Source organism: Artibeus jamaicensis, unplaced genomic scaffold (assembly GCF_021234435.1).
Source record: "Artibeus jamaicensis isolate MK-2021 breed Jamaican fruit bat unplaced genomic scaffold, CSHL_Jam_final contig_2790, whole genome shotgun sequence".
Taxonomy (NCBI): Eukaryota; Metazoa; Chordata; class Mammalia; order Chiroptera; family Phyllostomidae; genus Artibeus; species Artibeus jamaicensis.
The window spans coordinates 560,809-583,248 of record NW_026521616.1 but is presented as its reverse complement, the minus strand read 5'-3'; the positions used below and the strand labels follow the sequence as shown (position 1 = coordinate 583,248).

The window sequence follows — 22,440 nt, the reverse complement described above, 5'->3', positions numbered from 1 at the left end:
AAGATATGGGGAGGTGGTCTTGTTCTTCACCCTACCTTCTCTGACCCCCTGAGGGCACTAGGACCACTAGGTTGTGCCTTCAGTCCTCGTTGGACAGGAGGTGGACAGGGCTGTGGCTGAGGCCTGGAGCCCTCTCGCTCTCAGCTGCCTTGGGGAGCCCCCTGGCCTGGCTACCCTGCATTTAACACAGCCTCCAGCCTCAGAGCAGGTCTTCATGTCCTTTGTGGAGGAAGTTCAGGGACTCGGGTAGGTGGAGAGCTTATCTCGGGATTCATACCCTACTGTTCCAGGCACTAATTTGGATATGTCTGGTGCCAGTCTCTGGGCTGAGGGGTTAAATCTAACCCTTAGGGGCCTAGATGCACTGGCATTTAGCCAGTTCCTGTGGAGCACTTGCTGGGGGCCGGGGCCTGGGCTGCACTCTGGGAATTCTAAAAGGAGTGAGACACAGAAAAAAATACCTGTTCCCAGAATGCAACGGGGTGGGCATATAGGGGAGCAAGAGCCACTTGCTTAGAGGGTTCTGGGGGGAACCTTGGAGGAGGCAGGGTTGGAACAGCGAAAGAACTCAGGACAACTTGGACGGAAAGAGATGGAGAGAGCACGTTTAGGCACAGGGAGCAGCGTAAAGCAAAGGTTTGGAGGCAAGATTTATCAGGTGTGTTCAAGAGAGTGTATTTATAGTGTGAAAGGAAGGCAGATCTGTGGAGCCTTGGTCAGATGTTGGGGCTTCTCCTGAGGAAGATGGGGGGCACGGAGGAGGAGGATGTGGTCAGAATATCTTTGGCTGCTGAGTGAAAGGTGGATTGGAGAGTGAGACTAAAAATAACATTGAGCGAGGACCCCACAGCTGGGCACTTTGTATATGTTAACCGAAGGCTCACAATAATTTCTGAGGAAGGTGCTATTATTATGCTCATTTTGCAGAAGATGCAGGCCCAGAGAGATTAATCTGCCTCGGTAGCGTAGCAGTAAAGTAGCGGCATCAGGATTCAAATCCAGGCAGAACTGACCCGAGTCCGTTCTCCCTCCAGAGGCAGAGGGTGCGCTGAGGAGCAGGGATTGGGTGAGAGATGAAGGCGAACTGAGTCAGGCCAGTATGCATGGAGATGGGGAGGAAGACGTGAAGCTGAGATTTTTAAGAGGTGAAATCTCCAGGTCTGGTGGTAGATGGGGTGACAAGGAGGAGCCGGGGTTGAATCCCTGGTTTTGACCCAAGGATTCAGATGGATAGGGGTGTTCCCAGGCCTGGGAACCCAGGTTGGATCATGGTAGGGGCTGGTGAGAGGTGATGAGTTCAAGTTGGAACCTGCTGTGGTGTGGTCCGCATGTCCTGGTGGAGGTGATTAGGAGACAGGAAATTTGGGTACTGAGACCCGGAAGGGGATGAAGGCTGGAGATCAGTGGTCATAGTTAATTGCTGACGGTATGAAGGTGGCTGAGGTTACGGGGTTCCCAACTGGCACTAATGGGGTTTGGTGAGCAGGGGGCAGAAGTGCCAAATGTCCTCTAATTAACGGGACACTTAGTACCAACAGTCCACACCCACAATTGAGGGTCACTGAAGGAGAGCGTGTGACCCTGGGGAAGGCTGGGGAGCGTTTGAGAGCGGGGTGGAGGTGGAGGAAGTAGCAATGGAGACAGGGGCAGCTGCCAGAACGGTGGGCACAGGAGCCCGTTTTAGAGCAACTGGTTATGTCGAAGCGAAGGGAAGGAAGAATTTCACCAAGAAGCGGGTGGTCAGAAATTGCCACGGAGGTGAGGAAGGGGCATGGGATGGGGCTCGGGACTGGTTGGCAGATGAGGCTATATAAGTATAGCAGTATTTGGGGTTGGAGGTGGCGTTTGTGAGGTCACACGAGAAGTTATGGTGAATAAGAGGGCCTCTTGGGCCTACACTTGTGTCAGGAAGAGGACCCTCCCCTGCCACCTGATAACAGTCCCCACTGTGCCTTCTAAGCCAGATTGGGCTGAGGGCCTGGGTCGGGCCTGCTGTACATCTGCCTTCCGGCAGGGAGGGCCGTCCGTGTTCTGAGGTCCTCTTCCCTGCAGCAGGCACCAGGTTGGCACTCACCCAGAGAGGCCTGTGTCCCTTGGCCCCCTGTCGCCTTTTAAGTCTCTATGTCTCTGGCATTTGTCTGGCTGCCAGTGGGGCCACTTGCTGCATCTGGTCCCTGGCACTTTCCCTCCGAACCTAAGGGATTCCTGGACAGTAAAAGGAGGAAGACACAGCGGGGTGGGGCTAGTCCTGGCTGTGATTAGTTCAAGCTATTGACTTCGAAGGTTGTTCTGGACTGCACTCGGATTCTGTCACTTTGAAGTCAGCCAGATATTTTTACTTAGATTCTTCAGGGGTGTCGTGAAGACCCTACCACAGGGTTGAGCAGGAAAGCCCAGGTACTAGAGGGGCACAGCCCATTCACGCCCACCTGGGCTGGCTGCAGGCTGAACTTGGGACTGCTGAGCCTGCAGTGAAAGACCGTGATGTTTCCCTTCCAGCTGGTGAAGAACCACTGTCTCAAGCCCCCAGGGGCCTTCTTCCCGAGTCGCCTAAGGGCCACCCCCCACTTCCCCACCGTCTGGCAACTAGTGCAAAGGTGCTTGACTCTTTTGTGTGTCCTGGACCCCTTTGTTATTGTCTGCTGGAGCGCACGGACAGTAAGATGTTTATGTGCATAAAACATACTGGAACCCTATAGTTTTAGGAATTAAAAACTGTATATAGACACCCCTATCCATATCCTGAAATCACTATAATGTAATATGAAAGCATCTATGATTTCTCTTCCTAATGGCGAAGTCACAGAGGCTGCTAAAGCTATTGTGGTTTGTTGCTCGTGTTCAAAATCAAGGGGCATTCTAAATTTGAGGTAGAGATGAGTAAAAATGAGGTGTAGTGTCTTTCTGGTTTTTTTTTTTAGATTTTAAAACTATTTATTTATTTATTTATTTATTTATTTATTTGAGAGAGAGAAACACTGATTTGCTATTCTGCCCACTCATGCATTCATTGGTTGATTCTTGTATGTTCCCTGACTGGGGATCAAACCCACACCCTTGGAGTATTGGGGTGATGGTCTAACCAACTGAACTACACAGCCAGGGCTATGAAAGTATAATTTCTTTATCAAAGTTCATCAGACCCATGAATTCCAACCAGTTTTAAAACCATCAGGTTTAGAACCCCTAAACAAAAGGGGAAATTTCCCCTCAGGGACCTCCAGACCCTGTCTGTGTCCATTGAGACTTGCTCAACCTAAAATGGTAGTTGAACACCCGTGTGAGATGGCCAGCAGGGGGCAGCATATGAGCGGGATTGTGGAGCTCTGTTCACAGAGGCACTATTGTTCAGTTTTAAAAGTCTAAGGGCCAGCCTGGCTACAAACAAACAACAGCAACAACAAAAAGGAGACTCAAAGTCCTATCTGCTTGCCACCTGACTCAGCTGTGAGGGGGCCAGTGCACTCGCAGGTGTGATGAATGGGCCCTGGGACTGAGGTCTGACCGAGGACCGCTGGAGCTGTCCTCTTTCCAACGAGGCTGGAGGTGCAATAGGTTTGTCTGAGCCCCCAGGGTCTGAGTCTGAGGCAAGGCAGTAGGACCTAGTAAAGTTCTCCCATGAAACACTTGCCTTGTTCTTGGGGGCTTGGGCATCAAGACTCAGGCCCAGAGTTGGCCAGGACTCTGGTGCAACATCACCTGGGGGCTTCACATCGACCCTTTACCCTCTTCCTATACAGGCAGGGCTGGGGTGGGGCCGGTGGGTCTTCCTCTTGGGTGCACCAGCTGGCCATGCCTTCCTCTACTCCTCGCCCCACCCTATCCCTCTGGGCCTAGACCCAGCCTTAGATCCTCTGGTAGGGAGGGTACTGATGCAGGGCGGGGTTCTGTTATGGGACCTGCAGAACTGCCATCCGGGGCTGGCTGGTGAAGTTGTCTGGCCTCCAGGCCCTGGAAGAACTTTCTGAGTAGAAGCCCCACCAGTAGCTGCTGTGAGACTTGAGGCCCATGAGTTGCTTTTGGCTCCTACTTCTTCCTCATCCCGGTTCAGGCAGAGTGTGGGGCTGCCTCTCAGGCTGCCTTTTGGTGGTAGCCGCCTGCCTGGAGGTGGCACATGGAGATGAGTCTGAAGTGGGATGGAGCAGGCCCCTGATCCTCCAGACGCCATTTTCCAGGCCCAGAGGTGCAGAGCCCCAGGCTGTGCTCCACCCATGTCACCCGTGGGACCCAGAGCCCCAGCCAGGGAAGGAGCAGGAGCAGGAAGGCAGAGCCTGGACACGGAAGCGACCCCATCTTGTGCGAGGAGATGAGGGTTGCTAGGAGGGAGGGGTGAACCGCAGCTGGAAGGAGTGTCGGGGAGGGCACCCCTCTCTTCCTCTGGGCAGGGCAGCTGCTGCTTTTCCCATCCCTGTGCAAGTTCTCCTGGGAAGAGAGTCTGCCTGCCTGCCCCTCATTCTCTGGCTAGTCAGGAAGTCCTCCCAGATGCTTCCCAGTCCTGGGTGAGGGTGGAATAAAGACACAGGCCCAGGACATCTGCAACCAGTGTGGCCTGACCTTTCCCCCCCAGGGAGGAGAGGTCTAGAAAGGAAGGCTTGGTAGCTGAGACCAAAAGACACTTGCTTTATTGTTCTAGGACAGGGGACAATGGCAGGCCACTGAGGGATCTGCTGTGCCTCATCTGAGGGGTTCCGGCTGTCCCCCAGTCCAGGGTAGGCTGAGGCCCCCTCTTGGTGGGGGTTGGGCTTTCAGGTGGGGCAGGGCAGGTCACTGGGCTGCAAGCCCTAGCTCCAAGGGCATCCTGGGTCTGCCAAGCAGTCAGAGAGGGGACGTGGGTGCTCCCCCGCCAGCCTGTGCCAGGCTTCCCTTCCCTGAATGCCCAGGCTGCCTCAGACAGTTGGAAGTAATAAGTTGGGGCCTAAACTACTTGAACTTCTTATAGAGAAGGAGGGAGACTGTAGTGACGTGGAGGGACCCTTCCTACACCCAGGGCTGGGAGAAGAGGACACTTTCAAGTTTCCGAGGGCAGGGGCTTTTCCAAACACTTCGTGTTGGAATTGGGCTCAGTTTGGTCCTGGGGTGGATGTGGTCCCTCCTGTGTGTCACCCTGGGGCTAGACAGAGCATCGGCTGAGGTTGGGTAGAGCCTGGCAGGGGCAGGGCTGCTGCACGGCAGCCCCCTGGGGAGTCTCCAGGCAGCTTGAGGAGAGGCTCCATATTGCCTCCTTTATGGGCTGCTGGGATCAAGATGGGAGAATAAATACAGGGACTTCTGGGAAGGATTGTGCCTGCAGGGGGCCAGGCCTGAAGGGCATGTGGAGGTCAAAATAGTGTTCAGAGGGGTCTTGGACCTGGCATGGGGGCTCTGAGCTTTTGGTAACCGAAGCTCTCAGCTCTCAGCTGCCCCAGAAATGAAGTCAGGCTGTGTGATGTAGTTCTGATTCCTCTGGACACAGGTGGGTGTATGTCAGAAAAGTGTGTGCGCGTGCCTGTGCACACCTGCGCAGAGCCTTGCGTGTGGAGGAGAGTGTGTTCTTCACGCCCAGACACTGCTCTCCAGGGGCTCTGCCTGAGGGGCTGGCCCACCAGGCGGCAGAAATGTGTGAGGGGCAGCATCCTGGGTGGTGTCATCTTCACTCCCAGGTGCCAGCTAACAAACAATTGGCTTAGAGGCGTAGGGGACTGGGAGTTTTCCTTCTTTGACCTTTAGGGTGAGCCCGATGTGGGCGGTCAGCTGGGACTTCCAGGCCAGGAAAAGGCTGGAGCTGCTGCTGGGCATGGCTCATGCTAGGGCCATGGGCTTGGAGCTGGGGCTGAGGTACACAGTGGGGCCGGCAGGGGCTGCGGGGGGCGTGGGCTCCAGCTCCATGAAGGCTGAGTAGAGGGTGGTGAGGTGCAGGTCACCCAGCGCTCCCGGGCCCCCGCTGCCTGGTGATGCCAAGTCACCTGCCCCACTGCCTGTTTCTCCCAGACAGGGCCCAGGGGGGAAGCAGTGGGGTGGTGGTGGAGGTGGTGGCATTGCAGATGATGTCGGGGATGAGGTCACCAGTACCAAGGGGTCCAGGGCCAAGCTGTCATCCTTCAGCTGTTCCCACAGGTTTCCTAGTTGGGGGAGAGAACAGGCGTCACTGGGAGGCACCTGAGGGGCCCTGTCTGCCCTCCACCCCATGACTGTCACATGCTACACAGAGTAGGATTTGGTTGACATCTGCTGGGAAACAGACCCGGGCACTAGCAGTGTGACCCCAGGCAGTTAGTTGTCCAACCTCTCTGGTTCCTCCTCCCATATATGGCCTAAAAGCCACGGCCCAGATGGCCTCTGTGGCTCTTTCTGGGTTAGGGAGGGAGGGGTGGGTATTTGAAAGCTGCTGCTTGAAAGGGCTGGTGCAGCTGCTGTGCACTGCAGGGTCAGCCAGGGGAGAGGCCCCAGGAATTCTTCTCCCTGGCTGCTGCCCAGGCTCCCAGGAGAGGTAGATCTGAAGCCCAGACCACAGATCTTCCCACGATGCACTTCTGGGCCTGATGATGTGGCTGCACTTGGCTCCCTGGGCCTCTTCTGCTGCAGCGTAAGGACCACCAGCAGAGCCAGCAAGTACACCTTACTCCGAGAAGAAAATAGAGCAGCTGCCTGATGCCCATCTTTATGTTGTGTGACCTGCATGATAGCACCCGGAACCTGGCGATGGCCCTGGGTGCCGGGGTTGCAGGGTCTGGTGGAAGGAGGCTGAACTAAATACTGAAATTTGCTGCTTGGGTTCCAATCCTAAGTCTTTCTCTTTCTAGCTAAATGACCCCCAGCAAGTTACTTAACCTCCGTGCTTCTGCGAAATGTGTTTAATAGTTCCTCCTACCCCACAAACCCCTGAGGGAGCGCATGTAAAGCAACCAGCATGCTGCGTGATAGTGGGGGTCAAGTAAACGTTCATGGTAACCCACATGTTTGTAGCTTCCTCTGAGGCTGTTGAGCCCTAATTCCCACTTCTGGACGGGGCTGAGGACCAAGCTCCCAGTCAGACTGGGAGCTCTCGAGGCTCAGCTGCCTCCACCTGCTTGCGGATGTTTTCATCTCCGTGTATGCAGGGTGCTGAAGGCCTGGTTCAGCTGTCCTCCAAACCTCCTGTGGCCAGAACTAGGGCCTGGGGCACACTGGAGTTCAGGTGGAAATGGGTGGACCTGGCCACACACCGAGATGGAGCAGACAAGATGGAGTGGAATGGATAGAACCTCTCCCCAGATTCCTACCCCCAAATGTCTCCAGGACCCGCCTGGTTCTGAAGCCTCACGTTCTTCCTCAGAACCAGACAGGTCCTGGACGGGGAACATCTCTTTTCTTTTTCTGCGTTAAAAGGTTAACTCGGAAGACACAATCGCCTCTGGGAATGTTAGGACTATCAGTTGCTCACAACCAAGTATGGCCCTTCCAGCTTATCCAGACCTGAGAATGGTTGATGATGGGGTCAGTGGGAACATGTTCAGGGCCACTAGGAGGAGGGCAAGGGCACTCCTCTTCACCTTGACACCCTCTGCCTGCTCGGGCCTTCTGTGCTTCAGTTGACTGGAATCCTGGTAGCCAGCAGGCTGCAGCCTGGAGACTTGGAGGGGATGGGCCACGCCACCAGGTGTACATCTCCAGTTTTGTCCCACCTCCCCATTCCCACCCCCAGCTCACCCTGGAAGTCAAAGTCGGTGAGAGAGGGATTGATGGCATCCAGGTCAGTGCCAAGGTCTCCGTCTGGCAGCAGGGTGTCGTGGATGGTCCTGGCTGGGGAAGGCTCAGCCAGCAGCTTGGTGCTGTGACTGGGCGGGGTGTGGGCAGGCAGAGGCGAGTCCTGAGGGGTGCCTGGCTGGGCCCGCAGCTCTAGGTGCCCATCTGGCTGCGGGAACAATGGCTGGGGCGGTCCAGGAGGGGCCAGGCCTGGTGAGAGGTGTGAGTATGTCTGCCCATAGCAGGAGGGCGCGTGCCCCCCAAGTAGGTCCTGCAGGGGGTTCTTGCCAGGAATGGGACCTGGAGCTGGGTGGACTGAGTGCAGTGGCTGGGAGAGCCCAACTGGAGGTGCCAGAGGCTGGACAGGGCCTGAACCTGCCAGCCCAGGGGGTGGGCAGCCCAGCAGTGGGGCACCCAGCTTCTCCCTCTTGTCTCCAATGAGGCTGTCCAGCTCTTCTGAAAAAGCCCAAGAGAGAGGGACACCGTGAGACTTTGCTTTCCCCACAAACCCTCCCCAGGCTTAGCATTGCACTCGAGCCCCTTCCTTCCTCATTGATCCTCCTTTTTCAGTTTTCCTCTCTCTCTTCTTGGCTGGTGGGAACCCTGGGCCTTGCCCCACACAGCCTGTCAGCCTCACCTGGCTTGGCCATGCTCTTGCGCACAGCAATGGGGTCTTTTCTCTTCCACTTCTGCAGCTCCTCCTGCATCTTGTCGATCTTGGCTGGGTTGAGGGCCCACAGGCAGCCCTTGCGAGAGGAACTTCCTGATTTGTTCTCCACCTTCTCGAAGCACTTGTTGAGAGATAGGTTATGGCGGACAGAATTCTTCCAGCCATCGGGAGCCGTCTGCCGGAGCAGAGGAAGACAAGAAATAAGGTCAGGATCAGGCAGCCAGAGCTGGCTCTGGGTCTGGGCTCCAGAAAAACTGTACTGGTGCACAGAACTGCCACCCACCCCACACTGGGGCTCGTCTGCGTCAGCACCCGGCCCAGGCTCCGGCCCTTCAGGGGTTGGGGAGGGGTTGACAGGAACCTCGACCACAAGTTATTTTCACCTAAAATAACTGCCTTCGTCCACCCCATCCCTGGCCGACTGTGAGCCAAGGTGTGGTCATAAGGGAAGGGCTGGTGGGTGCTACGGAGGCCTTGGCTTCTCCCACCCCTGGAATTGGACTCCTCATGGGTCTTGGAGCCTGTGTTTGGAGTCCTTTGTGGAAAAGGAACTCACTGCTCTGAGGTCTCTGGTGCCAACTTTGGAGAGGGTCTGAGGGCAAAGCTATGGAATGTTCTCCTGGGTCGGCCTCGCTCCCACTGGGACAAATGCGGCAGAAGAGAAAGGTGGGTGAGGTCTGTGTTTGGCTTTGTGCACTGTTGCGCATAAGCTGGTGTGTTTATCTGAGTTTGGGTGTGTTTATCTGTGTAGAGTGTGTGTGCGTGAGTGTGAGAGAGACAGGAAGGCCGTGTCTGAGCAGGCACATGTCCCTCAGTGCTTCTCTCTGGTGTGAGCTTGTCTCCAGGGTATGAGTCTGTGAATTCCTGAGTGTGACGATGTGTCCCTGAAGGTACGTGTGTGTGAGAAAGTCTCTCTGGGGTGTGTGGGTATCCACGATTGTATGTGTACGGGGGTGGGAGCGTTCATTCACCGGATCGTGCCCCAGGGGTGTGCCCCGGTGGGGAGGCCAGCCCTCAGGCTGGGGGTGCTCGTGCCCACAAAATAAACACCCATTAGGAGGCCTGGTCCTGCCACCAGTGCGGTAATTGTGCCCGGGGAGGGTTGTAAAAACCATTAGGCTGACTCAGTTGGGTGAGAGGCGGCGGTGGGGGTGCCAGCAGTCCTCCACCTCCAGCTCTGTTTTGGGCTCTGTGACAGTCCTGGACCCACTGGGTGACTGTGGAGACAGTTCCCGCTTCGGGGTGGGGGCCCTTCACCCGCGCCCCTTGGCCTCTCTCCCTCTCAGCTCACAGTTTCTGCTTAATGAGGGACGGCCACTCCCGCCTCCCCAGCTCACTTGCCCCAGGGAGCAGCCGGGCTGAATCACGCCCAGCAGAACTGGGCCCTGATGCCCGAGTCACTGCAAGTGGCTGGCAGGAGCTACCAGAAACTTTCTTAAGGGCAGCTGGCCTGGGGGCAGGGGGCTGGTTGAGATGACCCTCAAGGCTCCCAGGGTCACAAGGAAGAATTCTCAAGCCACCAGACCAGCCAGCCACCTTCGACTCCCACGACAGTCCCTACCAGGAGTCAAGGCTGTATCACCCAATGGGCAGAGTTAATGGGCACTGGACCCTTTATAGCCCCGTAAATCTGAATTTGGATGCCAGGGCAGCTCCCACCCCAGCCACTTCCTGTTTGGAAGAAGGACGGTCAGCACTAGCAATTATGTCCAGTGGCTGGATATGTCCCCAGTCCTACAGCCTTGACTCATGGGGCTGCAGGACGCCCACCTCGGCTACCTCAGGCATGAGTGCTGCCTACCCCAGGGTCCACTCTGACTTTGCCCAGAAGAAGGATCTTCGAATGGAGAGTGAGAGCTAGAAGGGGTCAAGGGATTTTTGATCTCATTCCTTAGGTGGGTCAGAGGGGAAGTGTCGGAGAGGGAAGGAAGCTATGTGCCAACTGGTTCAACCGGACCGTTGTACAGATTGGGAAACTGAGGTTTGGAAAAGAAAGGGCCTAGCCCTTGATCACACAAGGAGGCAGTGACAGAGCCCAGACTTCAACTGTGTCCCATAGTTAAAGGCCCTGCCCAGGTCACCCCACGGGGCTGGCTTCCCCATCTGGGTGAAGCCATCCTCAAAGATGCTTTCTCTCTGAAGTCAAACGTAAACTCAAGAGTGAGGGAGTGACGCAACCGCTAAGAACAACAACTAGAACCGAAAAAAAAAAAAAGCTGCCAGACCTCTTTGCTCTCCAGCCCTATAAAACAGGGATTACACAGCTCCCAGGAAAAATAATTAAGCCAGGCAGATGAGATGCAGGGAGGGGCTGCGGGCCAGGTCAGGACTCAGCAGGGAGGAAAGGCTGAGAGCCGTGGGGCAGGGCCCGCACTTCCCTCTCTCGTGTCTGGCGCCTTCAGGTCCTAGAGGACCCTCCAAAGGCTTTAGGGGTTTGGGAGAGCGTGGCTTCTGACCTGCTGGGGTATAGGGGCAGCTCTGGGGACTGGCATTCATGTTTCTCAGATCCCAGAGACAACTATCCCCCCTCCTCCTCTTCCTTCCAGAATCTCTGGCATCTGGGACCTTCCAGAACCTAATTTCCCATTCCTGGCCAGACCATTCTGGCCATCTTGCCCACTCCTCCTCTGATGGCGGCTCAGCAAGTACAAACTTGTTTGGATATCAGCCTCCAAGGATCCCCAGGCGGGACAACCGCAGAGACGTGGAACCAGGAATTCCTCACTGGCAGGCGGAGCTGTGGGTTGCCTGGGCCTCAGCTCCCGCCCCAGAAGGAGTGATCTGAACTCGAGGGTCTGGGGTTGGAAGGGGAAGCCAAACGGCCGCAGCCAGCGACTGGTCCCACCTGCTGAGTGACCTTGAACAGATGGATCAGTCTCTCTGATGTGTTTACCCATCTGGAGAGAAGGGCATCTGTCCCGCCTCTAGGGAGGGAGTCTGGGAGAGCTCCCGGAAGCCCCTTCTGTGGATAATGGGAACTCGATCCGGTTACATGGGAAGGACAGGTGAGCCAGCCAGTTCCCTGGGATACTCAGAGACCGTGAAGCCCACACCCCGCTTTTTGGCAGAACTGCAGCTGAGCCTGCCGCCCACAGAGGCAGATCCTAATCTCTCCCTGGAAGGCGATGGGTTCTGCGGTCCCGGCATCCACGTCGCCCTGGCTGGCCAGCTCCTACCCAAATTCCTCCAGCCCTACAGCATCCTGGGGGCAAGGGCGGGGACAGCCTCTCGTTTCTTCCCCAGTTCTCTCTCCCCACTTGGGGCAGGTGGATGCTCCTTGAAGCCAAACAGGACTGACACGCCCACCTCCCACCAGCATAGGGTCTGACTCCAGCCTGCTGTGCGACCTTGGGCGAATGGCTTGAGCTTTCTCTCTTCCTCACATGGAACTCTGTCCTTCTGAAGTGGAGACAAGGGGAACATTGTGGGGGCGGGTGGAGGAAGCAAACCCTCCCCTGGTTTTCATTCTAACTCTTCTCCCACCTCCCAACCGGATCCTCTGGCCCAGTAGAGGCCTGACTTGCCCAGAACCTGGGCGTGGGGAGTGGGAGTGGACCTTGGGCTCACCTTGAAGTAAGGAAAGTGCTCCGTCATAAAATTGTAGATCTCACTGACTGGAAGGCTCCCAGTTTTACTGTTCTTAAGCGCCATGAAGATGAGGATGCTGAAGGCAGAGAAAACCCTGAGAGTTTTAACCTCTGACTAGGCCAGGACACTCCCCTCAACCCCCCTGCCCTGCCCTGGCTGGAGTAGTTGAGGAGCAATAACCTGCTGCAGAATTAGTGGGTGAGAGGCTGTCCGAGGTCGAAAGGAGAAAGGGTAAAAAAGTGTCCACTGAAGTCAGGAATTACAGGCATATGTGGGTTCTGTGGAATCTGAGAGACCTGGGTTGCAATCCTGGCTTAGCCACTCACTAGCTGTGTGACCTTGGGTGAGTGCCTAAACCTCTCTGAGCCTCGGTTTCCTCAGCTTTGACATGAAGAATGTAATAGCTACCTCAGAATTGTGAGGATTAAGGATGATGCCTAGCACATAGAAGCACTCATTAAATGGAAGCTGTCATTACCAGCCATCCCTCAGCCAACTGCATAAATGTTACATAGTGAGGGAGGGAATTAAGGTTTCTTGAGCCTCTACAATGTGCCAGGTATATTCCCACATTTAATCCTTCTAAAGGCCTGAATATTGCTTTAAAAAATATAAATAAACAGAGGCTCAGTGATATGAAATAATTTGCTCAAGGTTTCACAGCTAGTAAATCCCAGAGCCTGAACTTGAACGAGGCCCTGCTGGACCCCAAGGGCTGTGTGTGCCCCTTTCCGTGCATCATTGTGCTTCCCACAGACCGCTCCTCTGTGTTCCCGGATGATGTTTAAATTCCTTCTCCTACCCCTGAGCTCACACTGGCTGATGACCTGACCCCATGTGGGGCCTGGCACACAGGAAATCGAATGGCACTGTTGGTGGAATGAAAGAAGGTTCAGATGGAAGGTCTCCCAGACAGGCTGGGTGCTGCTGGCCTGGCGCTTACAACCCTGGCCCCACAGAATGTGCAGCCGATCTGGCAGATGCTGGATAATTGAGTCACATCCGTGGTCATCATTCCTCACTTATTTTCAGTAGAGCTTTGGGGTGGGGCTTCTCTCTGTATCTGGGGAGGGATGGGGGGCGGGAAATGGGGCAAGCATCCCTCCTCAACTCTCAGTCTCAGGCCCTGGGGCCCAGGAGGCTAGAACTTAGCAGGCTCGCCACAGGGCACCAGGTCTGCCAAGCCGAGCCAGATGTGGCTCCCAGGGTTAGGAAAGAGGTCTGAGGTGATCTAGTCTGTCCCCTTGTCCCCGTGAAAAAATCCCTTCTCCAACATGCTCTGGAAGCCCGCTGACTATAACCCCCATTACCATTGTACCATGCCTCAGTTTACCCAGGGGTCCTCTCACCTCTCTTTGTTCCACCCAGCAGTGCTGGGAGACATACCTGTAGGAGTAGATGGGTTTGGGGAAGAGAGGCTGGTGCCCATCGGTGCTGGCCTGGGGTGCGATCCGCTGGTACGGATAGTGGGGGGAGCCCAGGTAGGGAACAGGGTAGCTGCCGCCACCTGGTGAGTACTGTAGAGGTCAAAGGGGGCAGAGTGGTTGCCGTGGTGACCAGCCTTCCCAAGGAAGGGTCCCCTTCCCCCAGAGAGGGAGATGAGGCTAGAGTCTTCTCTCCCCAGTCCTAGGCTCCACCACTCAAGGTCATGGGTTCCAGTGGCAGAGCTATCTGAGGGGGCTGGCCAGGGGTGTGGACGTCTGAGTGCCTGTGAGGAGGGCCACACTCTAGGATCCAGGCTCTCAGAGGTCTCAAAGCTCCTTTCCTGCAGCTCTTCCCTCTCAGGCCCTCTAGGTACTCTGGTTGCCATGGTGTTGGGAGAGCAGCCTGGCCAGGCTAGAAGTGCGAAGGATAGTCCTGGCCTCCGAACCCTCCTGGACAGGCACTCCAGGCCTCCCTTGTTTCTCCTGGAGCATCCGGGCGGGAAGTGGGATGTCCAGTCTGGGCGTTTGCTGGGCACTGCCACCTTTTATGAGTTTCAGTGGCTCTTTGAACGGGTCGGTCACGGTGGTGGGCAGGTGGGGGTGGGAGGTGGTTTTACAGCAAAGGGAGTGGCTGTGGTGCCAGGGATGGTGTTTTATGGGGGCGAGGGGGGAGGGAGACTCTGACCCCCCCATCTGCTCCAAGCTGATGTGCTTTTTCCAGGTCACCCGAGAGGCACTTAGTGCCTGAGTCACCCTCTCTGCAGGCTCCATAAAGCCCTGGGTGCGGCCATCTTGTCGGAGGATGGGGTGCGAAACGTAGAGGGCATCAAAGCAGGGCTGGGCATGGTGAGGACATTTAAGTGAGGACAGGGCTCTGGGAGCCCCTTCACCCGGCTGTGGCTCAGCTCCTGATGGGCCAGGCTGCCTCAGACACACGTCCCCTACTCTGGCTCAGACCATGGGCCTCAGGACGGCTCTGGCCATTCCAGCTGGGCCCCTCATGGGATGGCCACTCATGTATCCCCTCTGCTTCTCTCCATCTCTCTCTTTCTTCCCACTGAGCAAGCCGTCTGACTACCTCCCTGTGCCACGTGCCTGTCTCCCTGGCTGGGCCACGATCGGGGCCAGTGCCAAAGGCTGGGAGTAGAACCTGCTCCACAGGCAGGGCCTGTCTCAGTGCCAGGCTGCAGGTGGATGGAGCTGGGCGCTGGGCAGCCACTTGCTCTGTCTTGCCCAGTAACTCCTGGGAGTTGCTTAGCTACTCTGGGGCTCCTTTCTTTCTCTTTTTAAAAACCTCCATCCCGTGCCAGTGTGGGCTAATTACTTGGTACATCTAGGAGGAGCTGAAGCCGGGCAGTGAGGTGGGGAGGGGAGCAAGGGCCAGAGACGATGGGGACTGGGATCCTCCAGGTGGGAAGTCCCCCTAGCCCTACCCCTGGCCCCACACTGTCCAGGCTAAAAGGAAGTCTGAGGACACACAGCAAGATAGTGGCTGGCCCAGATGGCAGCACCTGGTTTCCAGCCCTGTCCAGCTGGTGTGTCACCTCACATACTCCTTTCCTCTCTCCCTTGACTGTGTCTGGTTCTCTCCACCCTCCCTTTTCGTTCATATCTGGGCCCTGCCCCCATCTCAGCCCCATTCTCTTTTCTGAGACCTCTCAGGTCCTGCCTAGGTCTCAGAAAAGCCCTGCCTAACCCTACAGATGGTCAATTGCTTTCCTTCCCATGAACTGCTGTCCCCCACCCCAGTTGGCCTAGCCTAAGGGTTGGGCCCCTGCTGCCCTCACCTGCCCACCCAGGTGCATGCACACCCTCATAATACCCCGAGACTCTGGGAAAGCGGGCCCGCTTGCCCCAGACCCACCTGGTGGAAGGGAGGTTGGGAAGGGCAGTACATGTGCTGCAAGGGGGGCTGGAAACAGTACAGGCCAGGAACACTCTCCAGAGCTGGGGGCTTGACCTTGACTTCTGACCCCTGATGGAGGAAAAAAAGCAGAGATGACTGGGCTAGACCTTGTTTTTCTTCCTTCCTCTGTTGCGTCTTAAACTTTCCAAAGAAACAACCCTTAGTCTGCCTCCCCCAAAGCTTGTTCCTGGAGAACAGAGAACAGAGAAGGACAGAAATTTTCCCCAGGAGATTCAGCAAGTTAGTGGTGGAGCTGGGGCTGGAACCGACATGCTCACTACTTCCCACCTCACTGCAGGTGTGAGGCTGAGGCTGGGCAGTCTGGAGAGGTTGGGGAGGCTTGTTGGTGGTTTCACTGAGGCTGGGGTGGGGCCAGGGATCTGCCTGGAATGGCACGTGGGTGCAATGCCTGGCCCGACTCACCAACCTGAGCCCAGGGCCTGCTCGCTTGTTCAGAGCCCCCAGCCTCTCAGAATAGGTCCACAAAGAACACCACGGAAACAAAAGGCCACACTCCAGAATTCCCACTGCAGAGCCACAGTAAGGTGAGCACAGGAACTGGCCGGACGGGTTGGTCCGGCAGGGCCCCCCCACCCCAGGCCCTGACACACTTCCTCTTTTGCAAAGGCCAAGGAAGCTCTTGCAGGCTCCCTGGAGGGGGCTGGTGAGTCTTCTCTCTGCTCTGTTCCCCCCATCGATCTTTGCTCCTTGCTCCAGGGATTCCGCCCCATCATCGCTGGTCTGCACGGGACAATGACACTCTCTCAAACTGGCTCAGGGAGCCTGTAGCTGCTGCCAGTGGTGGTGGCCAGACTCTGGCTTTCCATAAATTGTGAGCACCACACAGAGCCCTCAGGGCCTAGCACAGAGTTCTGTCTTGAGTGGGGCCAGGAGAGGTGGGCACAGTTAGGCGGGAAGGTGAACAAAGCCTAGAGGAGGTGGACCACCCTTCCTGGGCTTATAAAGGTACTCGAGAACCAGCATCTGGGCCCAGAGGGTCAAATCAGCTGTGAACTCTTTCTGGGTGTGCCCTAGGGTTACTGATGCATAGATAGCCATAATCATAGAATCTCAGGCCTGGAAGGGCCAAGAGCACTGTGTCTAACCCCCTCATTTGTCAGATGATGGGGCTGAGCCCATGAAAGAGAAGTGAGGTGCTCAGGTCAGCTGGAGAGTCAAGCGGCTAGCTCAGGGGCTCTGGGCCTGAGCTTTTCTTCACTGTCGGTGGCAGGCAGGTAGGCGGTAAGGGCATGGGCACAAGTCTCAGCCTCACCTCTTACAGGCTAAGGGACAAGTCACTTGGCCTCTATAGAGCCTCAGTGTACCCATCTGCAAAATGGAGATAGTGGAAACCCCTTAGAGGTTTGTCATGAGGATTAAAAAGGGCACTTGAAAGCTATCACCTGGCAGAGTGGCCGGGGGCTGGCACTGAGTGAACACTGGGTGGGGGGTGGCATCTGATATGACAGCGCCCTCACTGTGAGCTGCTGTCATGTTCTATAGCCTGAGGAGGAGCCATCAGGACCAGAATGGGAACAAGGTCCTGTCTTGGCCACATCTGTCTCTATCTTCCAAGCCTGGAAAGAGGCCTTTGTTGGGCGTGGCTGGGGGGGATACATGGGAACTTATTTGAAGGTAAGAGGTGAAGAGGGCTGGTGGGCATCTAGCAGACATAGGCTGGGCTGGGCCCACGCAGGGTATTCCACCTCAGGGAGCGCCAACGCTGGGGAGTAGGGAGCAAAGCTCCTCTTAGCTTTCCTCTTCCCAAGGCAACAAGCCTATGAAACAGACAGTTACACATGCTTTTCGAGTGAGGCTCAGAGAGTTTAAGTGACTTGCCAAAGATCACGCAGCTTGTAGATGTGGCGGTAGAAGGACATGCTGACTTCCCAAAGTGTCAAGATATTTTTATGAATGTACCCAGGCCCCACTCGGGCAAAGAATGGGGACAGAGGGTCCTCTGAGAAGACCTGAGCCCTCTCTCAACTCTGCCTGCAGATGCTCAGAAGGAAATACTGTGTTCTGTAGCTCCTCCCTGCATCCTTTCTCTTGGCCTCTGGAATGTGTTTTTCTTCTCACATTTGCATATGGGCGTATAGGTCTGGCTGGGGATTCTTGACATTCAAACAAACAGAAGTCACACACTGGAATCCTGACTCAGGAGCCACTGGGAAGTTGCCAGCTTCCTTAGCCTGGCCTGCCTACCCCGTCTTGTTCATTCTTTGCTGGGCCAGGCCAGCATCTCCTCCCCAGCTGACCTGGGGGTCCAGAATGAAGCCAAGAGACTTCAGGTCTCTGAGCTTGCTGCTTCCCTGTTATACACTGAACCTGGGCAGAAAAATCTGGAAAGGGAAGGCTGGAAGTTTGATCTCAGACTCAACTGGGCTGCCAGGAGCTGGCCCAAAGCACAGAGGGGGATGCCTGCTGACCACTGCTACTTACCAGGACCTGGGCACTGTGTTCCTGGCCGGAGTAGGGGAGCCCGTTGCACCAGGCCTCTGCCGAGAAGCCAGGCAGGAAGGCCTCGGCCTCCCCCACATCCACGGGGATCTCTTCGTAGGCCTCCAGCACCCCCGGGGTCTTGAAGGAGTGTCCATCGAGGGCCAGGGCAGTCTGGGCCTCAGGGAAGACGTCCTCTTGGAAATGCCGCTTGTATGGGTGAAAAGGCACGTGGCTTCCCTTGAGGAAGCGCCCGGGGCTGCTTGCTGGACTGTCTTCAAAGCTGAAGCTGGGGTACTTGTCTGAGGGGGAGAGCCGGAAAGGGCCCGGGCCTGGGCCAGCTGGGCACTGGACTTGCTCAGGGCCTGGTGACGCGATGCTGGGGCTGTGGGGGGGCAGCGAGGGTGCCCTCTCCGGAGGGCCATCGGGCACAAATGACGAGCAGCTGAAGCCGGCATGCTTTGGGGTGGACAGAAGGTAGAGACCTGTGAGTGCAGGCCGGACAAGAATCCTACTCTGTGCTGGGGAGAGGGGCTGGGGCTGAGCTCTGGGGAGTCCCCAACTGATGGAGGAGACCCAGCCTGCCCTTGGAAACCCCAATCTGATGAGTGTACACTGCTCTTAAATTGGGGTGTGCCCAGTAGTGGACATATGTCCCTGCCCTGGGAAAGCCCCAGACTGAAGGTGTAAGTATCTGAATACTTCTGGATCTTGGAGTCACTGGGCACTTGTTTGCTGGTGGAAGGGACAAGACAGACCCCAGGGAGGATCCTGGAGGGTGGGGGTGACTGTTCACCTGTTTCCCATGCAGCCCGCAGGCCCTGGCCTCGGCCCAGGCCTCGGTGCCAGGTACTTACGCTCTGTGGGGCAGGAGAGCCTGGGAGGCCTGGGGCCTGCATGAGGTCCCCTTGGGGCTCACCCTCCAGTCTGGTGGGGCCCGGCAGCGTGACGTCAGACTGTGGCGGAAGTAGCGACACCATCACCCAGTCCTGGCCTCGAAGAAAGCCGGCTGTGATGAGAATGAGAACCAGCATCCAGGGGTGACCAATCCCAAGTCCACCACCTCCGCTCCCACCCCATCCCTGGGTTGGTACCCTGACTTCAGCCAGCCATCCTGAGAAAGACAGACAGGCAGACAGACAGAGAAGCATCAGAAGCAGAGGTAAGCAGATAAGCAACCTGAAAGACAGAACTAGAAAAATGCACAGAGAGAGAAGACTGATGGGGAGAGAACACAATGAACTGGTTAAAACCCCACCCACCCCGTGCCCACTAGGGAGGGAGGGTTGGTGCCCCAGACTCTGTAGCCACAGAGCAGTGAACTAGTGGTTCCCAGCAAGACCCTGCCTCTGGCCCCTTGTGCTCTCTCTCCCGTCTCCACAATAAAGGACTGGGCTAGGCAGCTGAGGCAAGCAGTGCCTGTGCAGTGGCTGAGCGAGTGGGTGGTCCTGAGAGGAAGAGGAGCTGAAGAAGGAAGGGAGCGAGCCAGGCCCAGGCCTGGGGTGGGAGTGACCCTCATACTGCCGGGGACCAGCCCTCAGCAGAGGCCAGGCCTGTGGTGCCACCCTCGGGCACCTTGGCCTGGCTGGCATGACCAGTGTAGAACTGGGGACTTGAGGGGACCTGACTGCTGGTGGCCTTGGAAACCTGGCACGGCACAGGGGACGCCGTCACCGGTCCACTGCGGTGTGCCTGGCACGCGCTGTTTTCTCCTATGTCCTCCAAACTTTGTGCAGGCCACTGCTCTTTCTGAACTGTAGTTTCAGCATCAAAAAAAAAACGACGGGCTAGACTGCAGGATACCTGAGGGCTCTTTCTGTTCAGACCTTCTAGACTGTAGGAGTACACTGTGCCCAGCACAGCCATGCGGTTGAGGACTCAGCTCAAAGCCATTCTTGGCCTTTCCTTGCTGGCTGCACCAGCAAAACTCTCTGAGCCTCAGCATCACCACCCCCAAACTGGGGAGAGAGCTAGGGCCTCCCCCGCGGGCATGCTGTACCAAATAAAACCATGCACACAAAGTAGCCCAGTGCCTAGCACGTAGGCAGTGCTCAGTAAACGCCAGCTGTCATTATTAATATCCTTATTATATGGCTCTTACTGTCATTATCATACTCAGATCCCCTCCTTCTCCACCACGTGCAAAGGGCAGTTTCTCTCAAATTCACTCCTCTTTCCCTAAATTATCTCTGACAAAGGCTACCGTTTATTGAATGACCGATCCAGGCTGGCCACTGTGTAAATGATTTGGAGGATTTTTCTCATTGTTTTATTAGAACATCTGAAAGGAAAGTACATTATTAATCCCACTTTTCAGATGAGGAAACTGAGGCCCTGGGGGGGTTATGTGACTTGCCCAGGTCATAGAGTTAGACCTTAATAGAGTCAGGATTCGAACCCAAATCTGTCTGCCTCTGGAGGCTGCACTGGTCTTACAGTTCCTTCATTTGGTGAGGGTCACAGTGGGGGTGGGATAAGCTGCGGTTGGGGCAGGCAACAAGAAAAGCATGAGGTTCTTCCTCCTACCCAAGACCCACTCAGGCAGAGCAGGCTAACTGCACGTTTCCCTGCTGTGCCCTCCTTCAGGGGATCAGTGGTGGAGGGGGCTGACAGCTAGGGTCCAGCGGGGGCCTGGTGGGAGGCTCTCCCGCCCCTTCAAGAGTCTCCACCGCCCCTTCTCCATGTCCAGGCGCCCACTCACTCGGCAACGCTAAATGTGGCGTGACCGAGGAAGCGCCGAGCTGGCCGTAACTGGACACCGAAATGGAGCAGGCGTGGGGCCCAAGGTGCAGGGCAGCCCATCTCTGGCTCCGCATGACCGCCTGGTCTGGCCCCCGCTCCCTGGACAGCTCCTGGACAGCTGGGGCCCGCCTGTCACACCTGGCCGTGGCCCAGAGTTTGCAGAGGCAAGGTTGGGGGTGGGGGAACTCTTCCTCCCACGAGTCTCAGGCTTTGTAACCTGTGGGGCGGTGGTCAGCCCCCTCTCCAGAGGCAGAATAAGTGTGGCTAAGAGCAAGGGATTAGGATTTCCGCTGACTCGAGTCTGAATCCCAGCTGTGTCACCTCCTGGCTTGGTGACTCTGAACGAACTGTGTGATTCTCTGTATCTTTCCTTGCTCCTCTGATCCATGGGGACTGGGAACCCACCTCAAAGGGCTGTCAAGAAGATGGAGAGAGATTGTGTGTATAAGGTGTCCCGCACGTAGAAAATGCTTAAGGACACGCATGGCACATCTGGCTTCATTGGCCCAGTGCAGCTGTGGTCTCTGACCCCAGACTCCAGTTTCCTGATGGCCTCGCTGCTTCAGGCCTGACAGGCCTGGGGAGACTGGCTAATGGCCCCACGCCGAGGTGGCAGCTGCCCTTTGCTAGTTCTGCCCCGTCTGCCTGGCCTTCACTCAATCCAGCCTCTGGGGGCTCAGACCCCAGTTCTGCTCCTCTGAGACAGGACCCTGAGGAGGCCTCTCTGAGCCCCGGTTGGGCTGCACCTCCTGCTGAGGGCCCGGCCTTCCCAGAAGGATCTCTGCAGCATGTGTCCAACCCCTACCCTTGTGTCAGTCCCTCCGTCCCAGGACATTGCCTGTAGCCCTAGCTAAGTTCCTGCATGTCAGAGGCCTTCACTGAAGGCTTCAGTTCACAGTCTTGACCTTCATACCCTGGCTTGGCCAAACCACCACCCCACCTCCTCCAAGCCCCTGGGGCAGGATTAGAGCCAGGGAGGCTACGCAGAGTTTGGAGGTCCCTCTCTCGCTTTGCATGGAGGATGCAGAAGTCCCTCTGTGCAGGGTTTCCTCTGGGAAGGTGTACTAATAATGACTCCTGATTCGGGGACCACGGCGCCCCCTTGGTGACCTCAGCCGGAGCTCTATTTTACAAATGAGGAAAGAAGGCTGAGAGAAGAGGTTAAGTGACTTGCCTAGGATCACATAGTCCTACAAAGAGGGGGTCCTCCACCAATCGCATTCCAAAGGACCCTCCTGCTTCAGGGGTGGGCCAAGGGGCTCTGCTTGGTGGATATAGGGAGTGCTGTCCATCACAGGGAGGGGCTCACTGCGGGGAGAGGGATGAGGCTGCCTTGGCCCCTGACCCCAACCCAGAGTGGCCGGTGGGGCTCCTGAAGTTGGATGATCTAGTTCAGGAGCTCTAGAGTCAGAGCTGGATTTGAATCCCAGTGACTGTGGGACTCCGGGGGACAAGTTTCTTGACTTCCTTGCCTAGGCCTCAATTTCCTCATTTGTAAAATAGGGCTAATAATATGTACCTCTCTGGAGGATTAGATGAAATATTGCTTGTAAATAGCTTAATGTGTAGTATGTGTTCAATAAATGATAGCTATTATTAATAATTAACAGTGGGGCAAAGTTAATTTAAAGCATGAGCACTAGGTGTGGGGGGCAGAGTAGAGGAAATGCCTCTTCCTGCCCCCCACTCCATCTCCCGGACGTCCTCCTACCCCTTTGCAAAAACTAAACTTCCCTCCTCTTTTTAAAAAATATATTTTTAAAGATTTTTTAAAATTTATTTATCTTTAGCGGGGAAGGGAAGGAGAGAGGGAGAGAAATATCAATGTATGGTTGCCTCTCATGTGTGCCCTGCTGGGAACCGGCCTGCAACCCAAGCATGTACCCTCACTGGGAATTGAACCTCAATCCTCTGGTTTGCAGGCCTGTGCTCAATCCACTGAGCCACACCAGCCGGGGCTAAACTTCTCT

General features: G+C 56.1%; 1 protein-coding gene across 1 annotated transcript; it reads right to left on the bottom strand.

Moving 5' to 3' along the window:
* Nucleotides 1-5,778: 5,778 nt before the first annotated feature.
* Nucleotides 5,779-18,723, bottom strand: FOXN1 (forkhead box N1). Its single transcript, XM_037162913.2, has 8 exons — nt 18,586-18,723; nt 17,732-18,187; nt 15,248-15,358; nt 13,346-13,476; nt 11,939-12,035; nt 8,339-8,546; nt 7,666-8,157; nt 5,779-6,098 (listed from the first exon to the last, which is right to left on the bottom strand). Exons 1-8 carry the CDS (start codon nt 18,706-18,708, stop codon nt 5,779-5,781), a joined length of 1,938 nt encoding a protein of 645 aa, XP_037018808.2. The 5' UTR covers nt 18,709-18,723.
* Nucleotides 18,724-22,440: the final 3,717 nt, after the last annotated feature.